The sequence below is a fragment of the Scomber scombrus genome, chromosome 18, assembly GCF_963691925.1.
Source record: "Scomber scombrus chromosome 18, fScoSco1.1, whole genome shotgun sequence".
NCBI classification, from domain to species: Eukaryota; Metazoa; Chordata; class Actinopteri; order Scombriformes; family Scombridae; genus Scomber; species Scomber scombrus.
In genome coordinates this window covers 21515659-21534915 of record NC_084987.1, presented here as the reverse complement: position 1 = coordinate 21534915, position 19257 = coordinate 21515659, and the positions used below count along the sequence as shown (strand labels likewise).

Sequence of the window (19257 nt, the reverse complement as noted above, 5' to 3'; positions counted from 1 at the left end):
TCTCATTGCTAATCTAGTCCACATTTGACAAGTCTAAGTATAGTAGTTTTTGATCTGGATCTGATCTAACATGCTCTGGATGGACAAATATCAGTGAACTTTTTTCTGTTTTCATGGGCAAAACAAAGGCATGTGAGCAGATACTGTTCTGTGCGCTTATATTACGTGCTGGTTTTTATGTGAGTGGGTTCTGTGACTAATTAAATGCCATACTGAAACCTTAGTGCACAAAAGCATTCTTAGCACGAGAATCATAATTACCTCCATTTATTGTCAATGGTCCTTGGCAATATGGGTGAAGTTCAATGCCGCTAGACGAAAAGTCTAACCCACAAATTGCACTCCTAATTGTTGCAAACTGTTTTTGTTTTAATGTTAACACTGTACATGTGGATCAGACAGCTGTCAAACAATCCATAATCATATTCACACTGATTCTCATTAATCTCAGACTTGTGATAACATTGGCCAAGATAACTAAAAGGAAAACCTGACACCAGCCCCTTGCTGGAAATATGCAGAAATTAGTGTTATTTAAGTATGGAGGAACTCACTGTCCAGGCTTACACACCCACTTTTCAAATTATTTGACCAATTAAAGAAATGAAAATACAGCTTTCCCATTGGGAATCTAAAGCTATAAAAAAAACTGTTACAAAATTCAAGTTGGCTTGATAACATGATTTTCAACCTTATGGGGTCGTTGCAACTGGATGTAACACATTTTTTCCACACTGCTGCTCAAACTCTCACAATTTGCTTCATAAAAGAGGTCGTAAAATGCGACTGAATGCAGTGAAAATTCTGGTGCCATGGCAACAACCACAAACACACAAGAAATCCTGAGTGGTGGCCAGTGAGCAGCTCTCTCATAAACTACTCTTATATTTGGTGAGGGTTACCCACAGCTACACACACACACACACACACACACACACACACACACACACACACACACACACACACACACACACACACACAGTTGTGAACACTTCCTAGTCACCGTAGAATATAGTGATTGTATTGGTGCAAAGGTAATGTAAAAATGGTGGCCTGTTTACTCATAAAGACCTAAAGCAAAGACAGGACACAATCCAGAGCTACTTAAAGCCAGAGGAACAAAGCTCTCTAAGTGTGTGTGTGAGTGAGTGAGACAGAGCTCATTCGCATTCCCAGACAGTGGAAGTAACAAACAGCCAGCGTGATCTGGGAAGTGTTCTGGTCTGTGGGTACCTGCGATGTATAACTGTCACTTGGAAGCTTCCGAAATAATTATGATAAGATGCAAAATAAACACAGTTAAGTAGAGGGCTGAAGAAGAGTAATGTGCTACATCCTGCAACAGCAGTTTGGCTAAGAATAACAGAGTAGAAGCTATTTATTCACCAATAGTGATTAAGGTGCAGTCTTTTCATGATGAAGTAAAGGAGAAGGCAGGCTAAAAGCATAATTTGAAGCATGCTGAATGAATGCAGGACACATTTCACTTGCATTAACTTTGAGTCTATAAGTGAGCTATTTAAAAGCTTGGAAATCTTAAATCTTTACCTCAAAGCCCCTAAAACACATGCTGATGTGATGGCATCCCCCTTGAGTGTACAAAAAACTGCCTTGTGAAAAAAACTAGGTATTTTGTTAATTGTTAAAATGAACACTAAAAGTCTCTAAAATGGAAAACTGCACCTCCAAATGCATCATTCACTTTTCTCAAGCCAAAAACCACCCAAAACATCCCACCAGTTACACCACTTGCAGTTTTTACTACTAAAGTGCAGGTCTCTGTTTCTAATAATGGCAAAAACTGAATCTGTAGCAATTTACACCAAACTGTTAAGTGTCAGCAGTAAAAGGCGTAATGATATGACATCATCTCACACGAATACTGGGCTTCCACAGGAATGCTCACCCAACTTTTTGGCACATTTTACTGTGTACTGATAACTAGCTGCAGTAGACGTTTTGGCTCATAGATCAAGCTCTATTGAGTAACTACAATGTACGTTTCTGTACACATGGCCATTTGCATCCGCTGAGTGACTAAACAGCTCAACTGCATTAGTCACCGCAATGCTGTTGAACCAGCTGCCAGTTAGGCATTCATAGGCATTCATGAGCCGACGAACAGAAGGGCAGACAGCTCCACAGAGCTGACTGGCCATTTGCGTGTACCAATCTATGTGTGTGTGTGTGTGTGTGTGTGTGTGTGTGTGTGTGTGTGTGTGTGTGATTGTGTGTGTGTGTGTTTGTGTGTGTGTGAGAGTGCTGGAATTCGGATGCCCCTGGTTTCCCTCCCTATCAGCATTGGGGCCACTGGGGTGTGGAACAGGCGTTGTTTTCAGCAGCCTGGCCGTTCGACAGAGGTGGCTTTTAAGGGGAATGAGGGGCAGGTGTGGTGGATGGAGGTTGGGCCTGTTTTTATGGCTTTAAGCTTATGTTTCATCGTCAACTTGTTGCCACACACAATAACACCCCCTCCAGTGCCAGTGATGTCGAGAGTAACAATGCAAAAGGCTGTTGACACGCAACATTTTCACACCATCAACGAAAGAACAATTGGGTGGAGACAGTCCAAACAGCCACAGCCTGTTCCCCCGTGAATTTGGCAACAGTGAACACTTCCCAGGAGAGGGAGGAGGTGCAGTTTAGGGTGGATATTGCTGGCCAGAGAAGGAGATACGGATGTGGTGGGAAGAGGGATCAGATAGGAGAACGAACAGAGGGGGAAAATGCCAATAGCAGAGAGATGACACAGTGGCACATTAGGGTCATGATGGAAAGTAGAAATAGAACAGACATAGGAGCTTTAGGGGTTATAAATAATGTCATGTCACTGACATACTTGCAGATGAAATCCTATGGGTGTTTCAGTGCTTCTGATTCAGTTTCAGCACAGGGATGACATTTGGCAGCTGAGATCACAGACAGAAATAGATTATCATGGGTCGGTGAATGTCCCCACCCTCTCGGAAATGACAACAGTGTGTGAGGGACCACCTAGATAAGTGTGTGTGTGTGTGTGTGTGTGTGTGAGAGAGATGCGACACACACACACACACACACACACACACACGCACACACACACACACACGCACACACACACACACACACGCACGCACGCACGCACGCGCACGCACACACACACGCACACACACACACACACTATGGCAGAGAGGAAGCTATTCCCATTAGTCACACCTAGGGTTTCCTCTCTTGAACAACTCTGCATGTCAAGTTCTCCTGTCATTTTTTTTCAGATTACTGTATTTCCTGAGATTTTTTGTATAGAGTCAGAATGGAAACTGGCAGAGTGAGACAGGGTGTGATATGCAACAGCTGGAATCAAAGTGGGAACAATGCAGTTATATGTTATAACCACTAGACCACCAGGACGCCTCTTTCCTTAATGGGGGTTAACACTCCACGGCTTCTTAATCTGTGTTTTAACAATAATTGAAGGGATTTTGTGGGGAGTTTTCCTTTATCTGAATCAAAGGGTGTAAGGATAGAGGACACTGTATTGTTGTACAGGGTGTAAAGCCCCCTGGGACAAATTTGTGATATTTGGCTATACAAATAAAATGTTCTTATGATGACTTAACTACAGAATTATAATAGGACAGAGCTACAACTAACAATTATATTCTTTGTCAATTCATTATTGTTCAGTTGTGTTTGGAGATATAAATTATAGATCACAGGACTGAAGATGACTGCGGGGGGAAAGGATCTCACATCCTACGAACAGCTGTGAATACAATTTTTCGGAGCGAAACCCATTTAACCCCATAGAGACTCTGCCTTAAATAAGAAATGGCACACTGCTGATCATCCAATCAGTGTAGATTGTAGATTAAACAGTAAAATAGAAAACTAAGGAGCCCTGGAGGTGATATGGCGTGCTGTGCACACAATGACTTTCTGTGCGCCCTTTAATATTCTGGCTGCAAGATCAGAGGAGGCAATATTAGTAGTTAATGTGCACAAAATGATTACTTTAAGAGCACACCTTATTAAATTGTGTGCATGAATCTTTTTTTTGTAAACTCCATGACACCTCCTGGGCTCCATAGCGAATAACTTGACATGCATAAAAGGGTTTTAGATTATTTGAACCTGCAAAAACACTTTGTGATTTTATACCAAAATTGAACTGCATGACTTGATCCATATAAAACAACCTCAGCTTCACTTCTCCGCCCACTTGAGGACATGCGCTTCAGTTCATTTAAAGCCAAGAAAAACTGACTTGACCCCCAAAGTAAATGACACTGTGTCTTGATCTGTGCTATCACTGGCTTTGAACCTTCAGGAAAATAAAGGACACACATGCACACTGAGGCTGAGGGGCAGCTCATGGATTAGCAGTTTTTCTCTCTCTCTTTCTTCCTTTCTTTATTAGGTGGTTGGCTTTTCACTTTTGGGGCCACTTTAATTGCACATGGACAGAAATAAACTGGAGACAAGAGTTAAGAGACAATAAAAACAACCAAACATCCACATAAAATCACCATCAAGTAAAGTAAAAAATGGGATACATGATTTATCCACTCTGTTTCATGTTCACCTACTGAACATTTGAAACAACAGTTAATTAAAAATTGAAAGTTGAAGATGGCTTATTTTAATAAAAGAAATGTAACTGTGACAGGTAACTGTTATTGTAAGAGTAACAGACTGTAACAGGTTAACCAGCAGTCGTTAAAATATTTAAGAACAGCGTCACACACACATATGGCAGACATAGTCTCCTGCGTGTTAATTTCAGATTCTTATCTCCGTGTCCTGTGGGCTTGTGTTTGGCTTGTAAGGCTTGTGTTATACTGTCTGAGCTATATTCTGCAGAGAGCATTTAGACAGGCTTTTGGAGTCTTTCCTTTTTCAAGTCCCACAAAGCACATTTTTCAAATGCTTCTGACGCAGGGGTGAAATTAGAAAAGTCTGCTATGGGGAAAAAGAGGGGTATCAAGATTGATAGGGCGATAGAGAGAGAGAGGCCCCAGGTCCCACATGTTGGAGAGGTGCTAGGCTGATTTGGTAAACAACTTCGAGCTAATTGGAAGACTCTTTGAATTTTAATATATCTATTCCTCTGACTTAACTGTAGTTAATGTCTGTGGCCCTGAAGATGTACCAGTTATATGGCAGCATAACACAGAGGCAACAGAAATCCTTGGCTCAACTTCAGTGAGTGGAACTATCACATCTGGTGAAGGTGGGATTGAAATGGTTTATTTCTGGCAAACTGGGCAGATTGAATAATTGCCCTACCTGTAGATTATGCATGCTGTACCTCTCAGTTACTGGCTAATATAAAAATACAAACACATGGAGTACCACATGGCGAAGAAAGGAATACAGCAACAGTGAGACGTAACCAACCTTTTGGTTCACTGATCACAGCCGTCATGCCAGACAAAGTACCAGCAGCGTCAAAATAGCAGAACGTGGACACACACACAGACACACTCGTGTTTTCATTTCCCACAAGACTGAAGAGCGGTGGGGTGTATTCCCTGCTTCTGTCACTACTCAGACCATTGTATTTTATCCTGGCTAAAAAACCTTCATTCACATAATAATTAATGCTCTACATAAATGCTAATCTGGTGTCTTTACTTATCAATACTGTCATTCAAAAACATTATCTTAACAACATAGGAGTCCTTCCTTTTTCTTCATGATTTTATATACGTGTTTATTATATTTGGTTACTTTTTATTAACACCTTAGCTCTGCTATACAATCTTTCTGGGGGTGATGTTCAAGCTCTTAAAATGTTTTAGTTGAGGATTCAAAGGAGTAATTCAGAATTCTGTCCAAAAACAATAGCAATAAGTTGCCTCTGTTCTTGTATGTGAGCCCAGAAGACCCACATAACCCCACAATCTATCTATCTCCCGTGAAGCATCACCACTCCCAAATTGCCTGCTACTGTCAAAACTCATCAATTCCTTCCATTCTCCACTGTCAGCAAGGATGACCTATTATGGTTCCCATTGCTTCTTAACGATCCCTGAGAGAGGATAGAGATACACACTTCTCTGGCCCAGGGGCTGTGGGTTTCTCAAGCTGCATTTTAAGTGTTACACATGCAAAGTTTTGTTTATGCTAACAGAGTGCTAGTACTGCACAACACCATGCAACATTACAGAGAGTGTAAAATTAGCCTTGTGCTGTTGGGTGTTGTCTTTAGGCCAATGAAAGGGGAGAGAAGGCAGTTGTGGGAGATATGGCAGAAAGTATTTGGCAATGTAATCGATTGCAGATGGCAGCAGGCGGGTGGCTTGTTTGGTCCACTGTGGTTCTTTGTGATGGCTAGGCCTGCCATAATCCAACAGGACAGGGCTGTTTTCGTGTGTATGTGTGCGTGTGTGTTTATGCTGGCACCTCTAATATCACAGTGCTAAGCTCTGTAGCCCCACGGGAATCCAGACACACAAGGGGGAGCAGGGGTCTAGCTACAGAAGGGAAACTGTGACACTGTGTATGACTGAATCTGATGGAATCAGTGAAATACAAAAAAAGATACACAAAATCTGAGGGGAGGGGGACCAAGGGGACGCAACTTCGTTTAAATATGGGGATAATGGCATATATTTTCAGACAGTCCAGGAATGCAGTCATAGAGCTGCACTCATATGTTAATATGAAAAATGACATAAATAAAGAAGGAAGGAGAGTTAGAGAGAGATGTTGAAACCCTAATTCCTTTCTCACCTCCACATAGCTGGCCAATCACTGCATGAAGGGGTTGTGAATGTCAGTTTGTCCGTTTTGGAAAGTTACAGAAATGGCCGTGTACAGCCAACCCTTATCCTCCGCCCTTGAAAAGGTACAGAAGGAGGGGGTTTAATGGGCATTTCCACCGTCTGACGAGCAAATCTGAGTATACAGCCAGCTTAAATATAAAATTGCCATGAAAATTTAAACAAATTGATATGATTTGCAGTCTTGGATAAAGGCCAGGCTTCTGTGAATGAGTTCAGATGAATACACATACAGATGTCATCAGTAGCCCATTAAACAGAGTGACAGCAGCCAGACAGTATGACACACAGTTGGGCAGCTACACTATCTGCTTTTCTTCCTGGCCTGCAATGGGTCATAAAGTTATTGGTGTCAGTGAGAGGGCAGTGAGAGCATCAGTCAGGTAACACTATATGTCGTGATGACGCTGCTGGTATCAATGCTATGCGTCTCTCATGACAACGCTGTTCAAGAACGATGGCAGAACATGACAGTGGCTCTATCATAAATCATCTTCTTACAACCTCTCTTAGTTGTATGAACGTCTCTGACTCTCATGTTCACACAGACACCTACCATTATAGGTCAAAGAGTATTGATGACCACCAATCGCACATATATTGCACATATGTAAACACACACAAATACACTACGGTTAAACAGATTTGCTAATATATAGGTGGATTAATTAGCTAAATAACTGATGCACAAGAGGTAGAAGGTAGAATACATTTACAGTAGTCTTCTCAACATTTATTGTTATTCTGTTATTTCAGCTGGAAATTCATCAGTCCATCATATCTAAAAATGTGTCATCTGATGATAGGTACAAAGAAAGGCAAGAGCCAGGTTTCCTTCCATAACACAGTCACATATTATATATATCTGTGACTGACACAAAACAGCGCCCCTAAACATTACTCAGTCCAGCTTAGGCAGTAAAAGTGTCTGCATGTGTATATTGTTTTATTAGGATCCCCATTAGCTGCCAAATGAATGACTCCTGGGGTCCTCACAAGAAAATATTACAACAGAACACAATACAGAGTGTTATTAATGAAATAATAATTTTAGTAATTAACAATAATAAAAAACTAAATGAAAAAGCATGAAAGAAGTCTAAAATCCGTGCTCACTTCGAGGACTTCGATCAACATCAAATTTCCAGTTTTATTATTTTATGAGGATAATTACATTAAAAGAGAAAAACAAGATAAATTTAGAGGAAAAACAAAAACATAAAACAGCAGTCGATCATGTGGTCATCTACAACAGTTCACCTTTCAATATCTTTTTAAATTTATATTGATTCTGGATACTGGTAGCTTGTTCCAATTAAATATGTCTCTAAAGCACACTCTGGATTTTAAATGATTATTTATAGGTTGAGAAGGAAGGAGGAATGTAACCATAAATCAGATCTGTTCTATGACTCCCTTACAGTATGTGAGTTTCTCCTGTGTGGACTCCACAGCTGTCTGCCATTAAAAGACAGTAAGACAGAATGTGTCTGCAGTACACTCAAGCATGATGTTTAAACAGGCTTGCCCATTTGTCTGAAAGTCATCTATCGAACATGTAACGAGTACAGACAGTCTTTTTGAACACACACACACACACACACACACACACACACACACACACATACATACATACACACTCCTTACTATCATTGACCCTCCACACCTGTCTTGTCACTCAGGCCCTGGGTGTGCCCTCCACCAACCCTTCTCTCAAGTCCTCACTACCCCAACAAGAGGCCTCATTTCCCAGGGAAGAGCTCTGTAGTTCTAGGCCTACCCGTCTGCTGTACCCACACACACACACACACACACACACACACACACACACACACACACACACACACACACACACACACACACACACACACACACACACACACACACACACACACACACACAGAACTCTGGTCCCAGCCCCCTTCAAACTGCACAAAGCCCCTATTGTGAGGCACAATGCTGGCCACCCCCTCTGCCTTTCCCCTGTACCCTCTGCTCTGTTTCCCCTATAACTCTGTCTCTTCTGCCCCCTCTTGCTTTTGCATGACTCCTATTCCCTCTTGCGCTGCATTTCAGTCTTTTTTGCCCTCTTTCCTTCTCCTCTTTATGCTTAAACCCCCAGTACCAATTCTGTTGATAGTTTCTGTAGGGGTCTCCAGTGCGCCCCTCTTTTATCCTTGCTCAACCTTTACCCCACTGTCCTCTTCAATATTAAGGTCTTCAAAATCCCTCCTTTCTCCCTCCCCATCTCTCCCAGCGTGGACCTCCCTCTCACTTCTGTGTTGCAAGACATTTTCCACTCCTCTGACTGTGTTACCTTCTATATCCCTGTCTCCGCTCTGCTGGATAAGAGAAATTTCATATCTAGGAATACCTGAAGCTCATGCGAGGAAAGACTCATGATTAATACTGGAGACAGTATATAGGTAGAACTCTCTGCACTTCTTCACACTACTACTTCTACTTTCTGAAGGGTCAAATGGAAGCCAGCAGTATTTGTTTTGTTCTCAGACTGCTTTTGAATATGGCACTGCATGGAAATAGCAGTAGTATGTAAACTGCAACTACAGGTCTTGTTAAATCACATCCACATCAGATAAAGGATGTTGCAAATTACAGTGGGAACAAATGCAATTTGTACCTTAAAAGCTTAACAACACAAAAACTTTAATTCCAACTAGTATAAACAGAAAATATTGCTGCGAGCAACTAATAACATGACACTATTCACCAGTTAAAGGTATCATTGTACTGAGGAGAGTCTAGCCTGCACACACTGCAACAATTAAAGCCAAATGTGATCCATTCTTCTAATCATAAACCCAGTTTTTCTTCTGTGAATTCACACATTTTAGTTTGGTTTGGAGTATAGTGCCAGCCTTGGTGCTCTCTGTGTTTTTTGCAGCGCCAGACTGATCTCTCATACAAATAAGCAATGCTGTACCGTGACCACATTGGGGAGAGCTCAATTTCATGCTTTACACCTGAAACATCTGGTAGTTGGTGTTTTCTGTGTGACTAGATGTGTGTATGTTGGTTATGAATGCAGACTTACTGCCAGCAAACCTTGTTATTCATCCTTCTCACACTTCTAACAACCACATACCTGAAATGTACAGCACTTTAGAGGCAATGTCAAAACGAATCTGCCATCCTCACATTTCTTTAAGAAATAGAAGGAAACAGGCAGCGGTTTTCGCTTTTTTTTTTCTTTCTTCGTTCATCCATTTCATGTCATGCCCGCTGTGCCATCTGTGTTGCTCTAATTTTGCCTCAGCTGTGATTCCACATTCAAGTGATTTCACCCCGTTACATAAGTTTTAAAATGAAGCCATAACCTTGAAATGCATTGGAGTTACGAGACTGGCACTACATAAGAATCCAAAGAAATCCCACTGTAGCATGTGCATGTCTAATCTTTCTGCCAAACTGCAAACCAAATTCTGTCAATTAAATGGTCCATTGCCTCGGAAAAGCAGACACACATGGATGTCTGCATACTTCTAACATGTTTGAAGTTTTTTAAAGAGGGGTATACTCTTATACCAGTTGGGTGGTACTGTAGATGCAGAGCCATCCTTGGCATTTACTACTCAAAATAACGACCATCTGTCTGACCAACCTTGTGGTTCGTTGAGTAAACTGGGCTGCAGTAACATTACTGTCAGACTCCATATCTGTCTTCCTCCACAGACAACTAACTAATGAGGTGAGGGGTGAAATAAATGTATAAAACTACTAAACAGTCAAATGCACACACAGGGAACCTGGAAACCTGCCAGAGACTACGCCTTGTTTGTCGGACTGGTTGAGAAGTGATGTGAGAGAAAATGGCGACACGACGTTGTCAGTTAAACAGCCGCCTAACCATGGCAACCATGGCTACATCCTGACATAGAGGAGTGATAAGAAAGTGGACATTCCGCACACTCTTCCTCCCGTGTTTCCTGATCAAAGGAGGAGAAGGAAGGAACAAAGGAAACGGAGCCACCACAAGGCTTCCAACAGAGTTGCGGTTGTATTTTTCATGTTAAGTGAAAGGCGACCAAAATGCCTTAAAGGATGTGGGGAATTTTCCTCTTCAGTGTCTTCCAAGCCAGAACATTCTGGCTGAAAGAAAAAAGAAAGGAGAAGACTGAGCAGACCAGTGAGTGAAGCAGAGAAAAGGGTGGAAATGAGAGAGGCCAGTTGGTCTAGTCACTAAGAGAAGAAAGAAAGCAATTATAAAACAGTGGGAGATCCTAAATACTTTGCAATAGCTTTGGAGCGTTAAAAGACACAGTTTTTCTCACCCTGAACAAGACAGTCGCCATACTCAACAAACTGAAGGAGATTCAGTCAATAACACACACAAAAGTCTCTCTTTCCTGCCAGTGAAAATACTGTCACTCACCAAGTGACACCTCTATTTGAGATCCCTTGGGAAGGTTATTTTGGTCGCATGCATACACACACAGATACACACACAGGTATCCATGGTGATGCCCTCCTGCTCATTTGAGCCCGACAGTGGGAAATGGGCTGCTCTTACGACTGCGACAACTTGACGATGACTCAGCTTGTAGAATTTAGCACAGCATGGTATGGAAAGCCGGGACCAGCGATGACCTCATTCCACTGCCCCGCCCCTTGTGCGGGACAGCGGTCCGACAGAATAAACACCTCCTGCAGGGAAAAAGGGGGTCAGAGACAAGAATGGTGGCACAAGAGAGGCGTCCCATATCGAGAGACAAACATCTCGCATGGTGATAATAGGATGAGGGGAATGTGTGTGTGTGATTCTTTGTGTGTTGGTGGTTCTGGGGAAAACTACATTTGGAGCGTGAAACAGATGGTAAATGCGACAAAAGAGATACAAACAGATGGAAATGAATGAAGTGACGTTAGAAGGTTTAGGCGACATGTAAACTGTGAACCTCGATGTGAACTAAATGGCTCTAATCTACACTGAAAGGGATAGTTCAGCCCAATATCAATATAAAAATATTTTTCTTCTTACCCGTAGCACTATTTATCCATCTAGATTGTTTTGGTGCGAGTTGCCAAGTATTGGAGATATTGGCCGTAGAGATGTCTGCCTTCTCTCAAATACAATGGAACTGGATGGCACTTGGGTTGTGATGCTCAAAGTGCCAAAAAAAATACAAAAAGTCAACAGCAATGTCTCTTTCCTGAAATAATGACCCAGTTAATCAAGATAATCTACAGACCTTGTTGTGATCAGTGATGGAACTATTTTTTTCTACAGAACTACACCTGCCAACTATCTCACAGCGCAGAAGGAAGCATGCAACTGGTTGGTTGGCGCTCTGGAACTCTCACCAAAACGATCTAGATGGATAAATAGCACTACAGGTAAGAGGAATAATATGTATTTTTGATTTTGGGGTGAAATCTCCCTTTAATGGTCCTGAATCAAACTTTAAAGCACTGAGGCACTATGACATGTGGTCCACGTTCTGGCCCTGCTCACCCTAGAGCTCCAGTAAAGGTCTCAGCTGTTTGGAAATTCAGCCTGCTGAGTCTAGGGACCAGAGAACAGTGTGTAATGACAGGGAGCCTAAAGCACATCAGTCAGACACACAAAACCCAGAGCTTTGCAAATGCAGCTGTGGAGGTCAACCGGACAATGTGTGACAAGGACACATTAAGGATGACGAGTGTAGAGACAAATGAAAAATAAAGGGCAACGTTAACACTGGCGAACATGTTATTTAAAGGTTCAAATATCTCAGATGTGAAACAGCATTCGAGAGAAACAAAAGGGAGAAAGTAACGCTGCTGTTCCAGGGTTTGACAGTGATGGCACACAGCATCGAGGCTAAAGCTGTCTAAACACTGATAGACTCTGATAAAGCTTCTGCTTATCACAGCGGTTCTTCTACATCAGAGATTCAAAAACAATTAGTCAGTACCCAAAGTGGGTTACAGTCCTGTGTCTTGTGGGTTTTTACAGCAGACAAGTGTGAGCTTTAATATAAGCCCATTAAACAAGTCACACAGCTCTTCACCTTGCTTTATTTACCAAACATTAATTAGGGTGGATGACTTGACATGGACTTGTTATAATCGTAAGCTCTGGCTTTTGTATGATTATGCTAAGGGTTTGAGTGTGCAACAGCTTTAGCTAATAATAAGGACCAGCTTAGCAAAGTGTGTGCAGGATGAAGACAGTTCTACAGGATCAGTGCAGGAGGTTAAGTAGTTAATGACAACCTGAAGACTGATGCTGGTTATACCCACTCTCTCTCTCTCACTCTCTCTCTCTCTCTTTGCTTCATCATCAGTCTCACTCTCTCATTCTCTCTCCCCCATTTTATCTACAAATCCCTCTGTCATAGGGCATCAGCTCTAGCAGGAAGGCCTCTCACCACCCACGCTATTAGGAGCTTAGAGATCTTACCCATGCCACTTGCAGCACGTTACTCTCATCTGAAACACAGAGTCGGTCGTTCACCTCTGCTGGCAGTACATGGTGATATACTGAGCAAAACAAATGGAGACTACAGAGATGAATGATCATTTTGGATTTCAAAATTAAAACAAGTCTTGAGGAGCTACATCTGAGTGAGCAAATGCAAAATAAGGGTGTACAGCTGCTCAAATCTACCTTCTTAAATAACTATATTTAAAGATACTGGTGTATGAATTTAAAGTTAAAAAAGCATGACAGTGGTTCAAAAAACAAATCAGTTTATGGTTTGGAGAAATAATGGCATACTGACATAGGTGTAACATATAACTTGTACCAATAATACTAAGAACAATAAAACTTAACACTTTGCCTGGCGTTTACAGCGTTGAAAGAAGTGCTGAACAGTCTCTGATGACCATTTACTAGCCAATTCACTACATGACACTGGTGATACAGCTGGAAAACCTGCCAGACAGTTAATCTTCCTCTCAGACATGACCAGTGACGTCACATCCTCTCTGACCTTGTGACCTTTCACACACTTTACACACTTTCTTCACACACTAATCTCCTGGACTATGTAGCCAAACCCCAAGCTGCCTGCAAATGAGCTAAACTCTCAGCCAGGAGAGACCAAAATGCAAACAACCCACCGCAGTTTCCAGCTTCATTGCACAATACCAACAATACCAATAGAGGATTTTTCTTGCCAATCAAATGTCAAAACATCCTAATAAACTAAGCCATGGCTTATGTCCCTTTTCCCATAAGTTTTACTATCTCACTGGAAATGATCGGTTTTAATTATACGATTCCATCAAGTAACACTATGAAACACTAAAATTCACACTTGGGACAAACATGAAATATCATAAAATGTTATTACACTTGTCAATGAAGACTAACACTGATAGTTAGGGGCTTTATAAAAGCATTATAAAAGGGGGAAAGCGACTGTCTGTCATACCTTGAAGCATGCAGCGATAAGCTGACTCAGAGATGGCATAGATGTGTGGAGGCATCTCGTGCCTCTTCTTCCCTCTGTACATCTCAATGATGTTCTCTGAATAGATGGGCAGGTTCTTGTAGGGGTTGATGACCACACAGAACAGGCCAGAGTATGTCTGTAATTAAAGATACAAAACAGACAAACAAAGGAAATGAATAGACAGTAAACAACAAAGACAGCCGGCAGCGGCAGACAATATATTTTCAAGAAATATATAGTTGATTACTATGACGTGTCTGTGTTCCAAACCCTGGTTGAAAGAGACTCATTCTATTTTAAGTTAATATAAACAGAAAATATAAAACATCAATAGCTTTAAATGGTAAAAGCGTCAGGGGTAATATTTTTTTACTGTTAGATCATCTGGCCTGTATTGTATTAGTGCAGCAAGACCTGTCATTACCCACATTTTAGGAGCTTACATCATCATGGTGGGCATCCAACACAGTGATAGGGCAGGGCAGACTGACGGTGACTTAATCAAACATTAAACAGACTCTTGTCTCTTGTGAGTCCTAATAAGAGAGTTCAAATCTGAAACAGCATTACACAATGTGAATAAAGTGTGTATGCATATTATTAACATCCATGTTGCACCAAATAGCCTGTGCTGCAAACATTTAGCCTAGTTTCTGACTTGCACTTGGCTGTGTAATTAGCCCGGAGATCTCCCCCCAGAGAGTGTGTGGTATGAACACTTCTCAGTTATGCTGTAGGCAGAATCGACCAGGCAGCAAGGCACTCAGGAATGAGAGAGAGGCCCTGGTGGGGCATTGCCTCTCTCTCATTCTGCAGATGCTATAGGGGCTTTGCATTCCCCGTACAGATGACACAGAGAAAGAGCTGGGAACTGCTTACCAGTAGTACAGCTTTCATCAGTGGCATGTTAGGGTAATCCTAAGGGCCCACACAATGTCCAACCTTGTTTATCTCCGTAGTTACCCATATACAGTATGCACCTACTGAATGTAAACCTAAAATACAGTTGAGTATATGGACCTAAAATATTCAAGAGAGTGTAGTAATAACACTATTGCTAAAATGGGAAGTCAAATAGTTTTAAAGTAAATAATAAATCATCACAAAAATGTCAGATAAACAGAAAATGAAAACAACCTCGAGGCTCAAGAGTGAGAGAAAAGTTCTGATGTGCACAAGAATGACAACATAGAAAATCAAAAAGGAAGAGTGAGTATAAATACGTCATACAAACAAATGTGGACACCCACAAAAAGGCACATATCACATATAAATACAGTGCGGTGGATGTTACAAAGCAGTTGTGCTCGTCAGAGGTCAGGGTGACAGACATGTTTGTTTGTACTGTCTCACTCTACAGTTACATTTCGTCAAGAAACTCTTGTATTACAACCCCCCCCCCCCCCCCCCCCCCCAAAAAAAAAAAAAAAAACCCCAGAAGTGTAGGAGAAGAAAACTAGCAAGCAGAGCAAGATCAGTGAAACTTTTTGTGATGAAGATGAAATTCCTCAGAAACAGTGTCCTCTCTTTTACTGCCAGCATGGCCCTTACAGTTCATAAAAAGACACATGTTCTCTGCTGCAGTCTGTAATGAAGGAGCCAATGTTTTAAAAAGCTTTAATAGTTTAAAGAGCTATTTATTGTCTTACTCCTTCCTGTTACACCCCCTGCAAATAAATGTGTGCATTATACCCACAAAACTGTAATACAGCTCCACCAAAAAATTAAAAGATGTAATTTAAAAGAAAAAAAGTCCTTGAGTCCACCACACATCATGACATCTGCATTTCAATTAAGGCTACATTCAAGGCCGAGTGAGGCACTGTGGCAAGAGTGACTCATCAGCTCTAGGTTGATGAAGGGGCCCTAGAGAGCCAAAAGCATACTGTAGTAGCTGTTATGTAATAGCTCAGTTAGGGCCCTCAGTCGGCACTGAGCTGACCGTTGCTCTGTACTGCTGATGATACAGACAAAAAAGCAGAAAGGGGTAGACAAAAAAAAAGGTGAGGAAAGCATGAGAGCAGACAGAAATGAAGCTGACAGGGCTCTCTATGGTCCAATACGGTCAAGACGCAGAGGTGTATCAAACACTGAACTGTGTTCTCAGCCTTTCTGTAAATTACTCCCCACCTGAGGGGAGGAGAGCTCAGATATAGAGACAAGGGCTGAAATTCTAACACTCCACTCTCCTTTTCAAAGCTAATGAAAAATTAATGCCCCAACCCTTATCTGAAAATTGGAGCTGCTATAAATAGGGGGAGGGGGGTCTGTTGGGTTCTCTTCAATTGTGCGACATGCGGCACTGAGACAGCTGGCGAGGCTGCAGAGAGATACCTGGACTGCTAGTGAGGACTTTCCCAGCCAGCTAAAGGGCAAAAGGGTGCACTGTAATTTGCTGCATCATGTCCCTTCCTTCCTTCCTTCCTTTTCTCTTACTGAAATGTAATCTGATCTCTAAAAATAACAAGAGTGGTTGCATTTGACTATGATTTTTATTTAGGGCAAAGTTACATGTCCATTATCCTGACCGGACAAAAATATCTCTGAAACTTTTTGCCATGCTTGTTGCTGCACTGCCGCTTCCCCACCAGGAGTTATTGTGAAAAAATCTTACAGTACCAAAGCGGGATCGATGCAGACTAGAGAACATTTACTACCACTGCTGCCAGTTAACAGACCATACGACTAACTCAACACCGCCTGCCAAACCGCTGTGGCTGGCCTGGTCCAGGAAAGAGAAGGTGATATTTCCACTGTGAAATCAGATCCAGGGGAGTGGAGGCCGTGGCCTAGTAACAGCTGAGCAACGCAGAGGCAACAGCAGACACAACAGCCGACCCCATCTGCTATATCTGATCAGTCAGTCTGCGTGCCTTCGTGGATAGGCCGCTCTCTCCACTGCAGAGGAGGGCGCTCTGGGTGCAGAGGCAAAGTTGCGGTGCCATTGATCTGTGTGGAGTACAGGAGACCTTGACCGTTCCCTTGATGGTGCTCTGCTCCACTTATTTCATTACAAAGCTATCAAATACTTCAGACTAGGCTTTTGAAATATGATGATCAATAATCTGAGATGCATGGTGTCAAATCACATCCTTCTGCTTTTTCTCCACATTTAATAAGTTGGCTATTCTTGCTCATTGAATTTTAGAGCACGGGGGCCAGTGCATTCAAACTTACACTGCAGTGCTTTAACAATGCAGTATGAATCGGTGGCACTCTATATTCAGCGCACAGAAGGGTAAGAGTGGAGAGTTCATGCTTCAAATCATAGTGACACGAAAACAAACAGAATGTCAAAGAAGTACAATTATAATCAGGCAACAGATTACGTCAGGGCCCAACAGCTTGCAAAACGAGACCACATGTGATTTTAATTCAAACACATAAAATGAACTGTGGGAGCAGTATTTTACACCCCTTCACTAAAAATAACTTTCTTGTCTACAGGGACATGAGAACGAGCACAATTGTGCGTTTTTGTTTTCTTTTTGCTGTGCTTTACCTGTTGCCTTGCAGCAGATTCACATTAGAAAAAAGAGAAAGTTTTGAGTAGGATGAGTTCAGCTCGCATTCATCCGGCATTTGAATCGCATAAATATTCAATATGCTATAAAAAGTGAGGATGCGAGAAGTAAGATGAGGTCAAAATGCAAATGACAGACAATGTCAATCTCAATGTCATTATTGTCCATGAACAGTGAGCCAGCAAAGAAGAGAGAAGAAGAGGGAGGGTGGGAAACAAGAGTAGAGCTGCTGAAGATAGGACGGACATTGAGCAGCAGCAGAGCCGAAGTGGGCGGCAGGAGACAGACAGACGGACAATCTTTTTTGCCATGGAAGAATGCTGAGGCTTTCTGACAGCTGAGGCTTATCTAACGACACAAAGGCCCGCTTGTAGCCCTGCTAGTGTGGCGTAGCCTAGTGTGTAGCACTGTGCTTAGCCTGTGAATCACCACCTCACAGATAGCAAGCTGCTACAATAAACGAGTTGGCCCAACAGAATGAATGACTTCACACAACTGGAACCGTCAGACGGGCAAACGGCCACGGAAGGAGACAGCTTAGGACAGATGAATCACATGTAGACCAGGCGCCTAAAATGCAGTGGCAGCTTAAGGTTTCAGTTACTGGCCAGTAAAAGGTACAATCCACATAATAAACATAGGCTAAGTGAGAGTTTGTACATTTATTACACCAATGTTACTGTTAAGTTGGTTGATGTTAAGTTGTCAATAAATACTGTGTGTGGGGGTTGATAGAGTAATTGATCAGAACCACTGACTCATCATCTGACTTTGAAAATTCAATTGTGGCCTGTAATCTGTTTTGGAACAAAATCTTCACCACGCACACAAGCATTTTCAAAGGTTCCACAACAGGAGACAAAATCAAATGATATTATGTTGCAAGAGACCGCTAGTATTAAAGTATTTTGCATGTTGATCAATCTTTTTTATTTTTTTGTGGGTTCTTTGCACAAATGCACCACTTGAGCTTTCACTATGTTAAAAATGTGCCTATTATTTGTTCCAATTTCAACATGGCAGAGAGCAAAAGATCAGCATGCATGCCTATTAAAACCTGTACTTTCAAAAAGAAAAAGGTTTACAAAAAGATTGGTTTCAAATGGCCTAAACTTTGAGCAGACTCAAGCAGATCTGTGATGTTCACGCTATGATTCAGCAATGGAAGTCTTCCCGACCACCTCAGCTATAAGGGAGGTATTATAATATGTCTGCAGAAGATGTTAGCTGAGCTTTCGGGGGGTAAGTCAAATACACTGGCAAATGTTTATAACCTAGGGGGATGCTTCTCCTAAGAGTGAGCTGAATGGGAAAACTCTCTTCCTGATAGAAAACCAAAACAGTCAGACACATGTTTTCAATTTCTCTTAGCCAAGGGGCAAATTAACGAGCTCTAAAGCCAATTCTGAACCACGAAAATGTAAAAAGCATGACACTATGGCATTAAAGAGAAAATGAAGAGGAATCAAGGAACTGAAAACTTACCGTGGTGTTTTGCTCCATTTTAGCATAGACAAATGATAATATCACCTTCACTGAAGCAATCAGGTCGCGCTGAGAGTG

General features: G+C 41.8%; 1 protein-coding gene across 2 annotated transcripts in view; it reads right to left on the bottom strand.

Annotated features, from left to right (window-relative positions):
• The window catches only part of LOC134000217 (myosin-10-like), a 57391-nt gene that overhangs the window by 34680 nt on the left and 3454 nt on the right, over positions 1-19257 (bottom strand). For both annotated transcript variants that reach the window (XM_062439556.1, XM_062439557.1), the window contains exon 3: positions 14150-14306. In XM_062439556.1, the coding sequence (XP_062295540.1) occupies positions 14150-14306 (157 nt within the window). The remainder of the gene's footprint in view (positions 1-14149; positions 14307-19257) is intronic.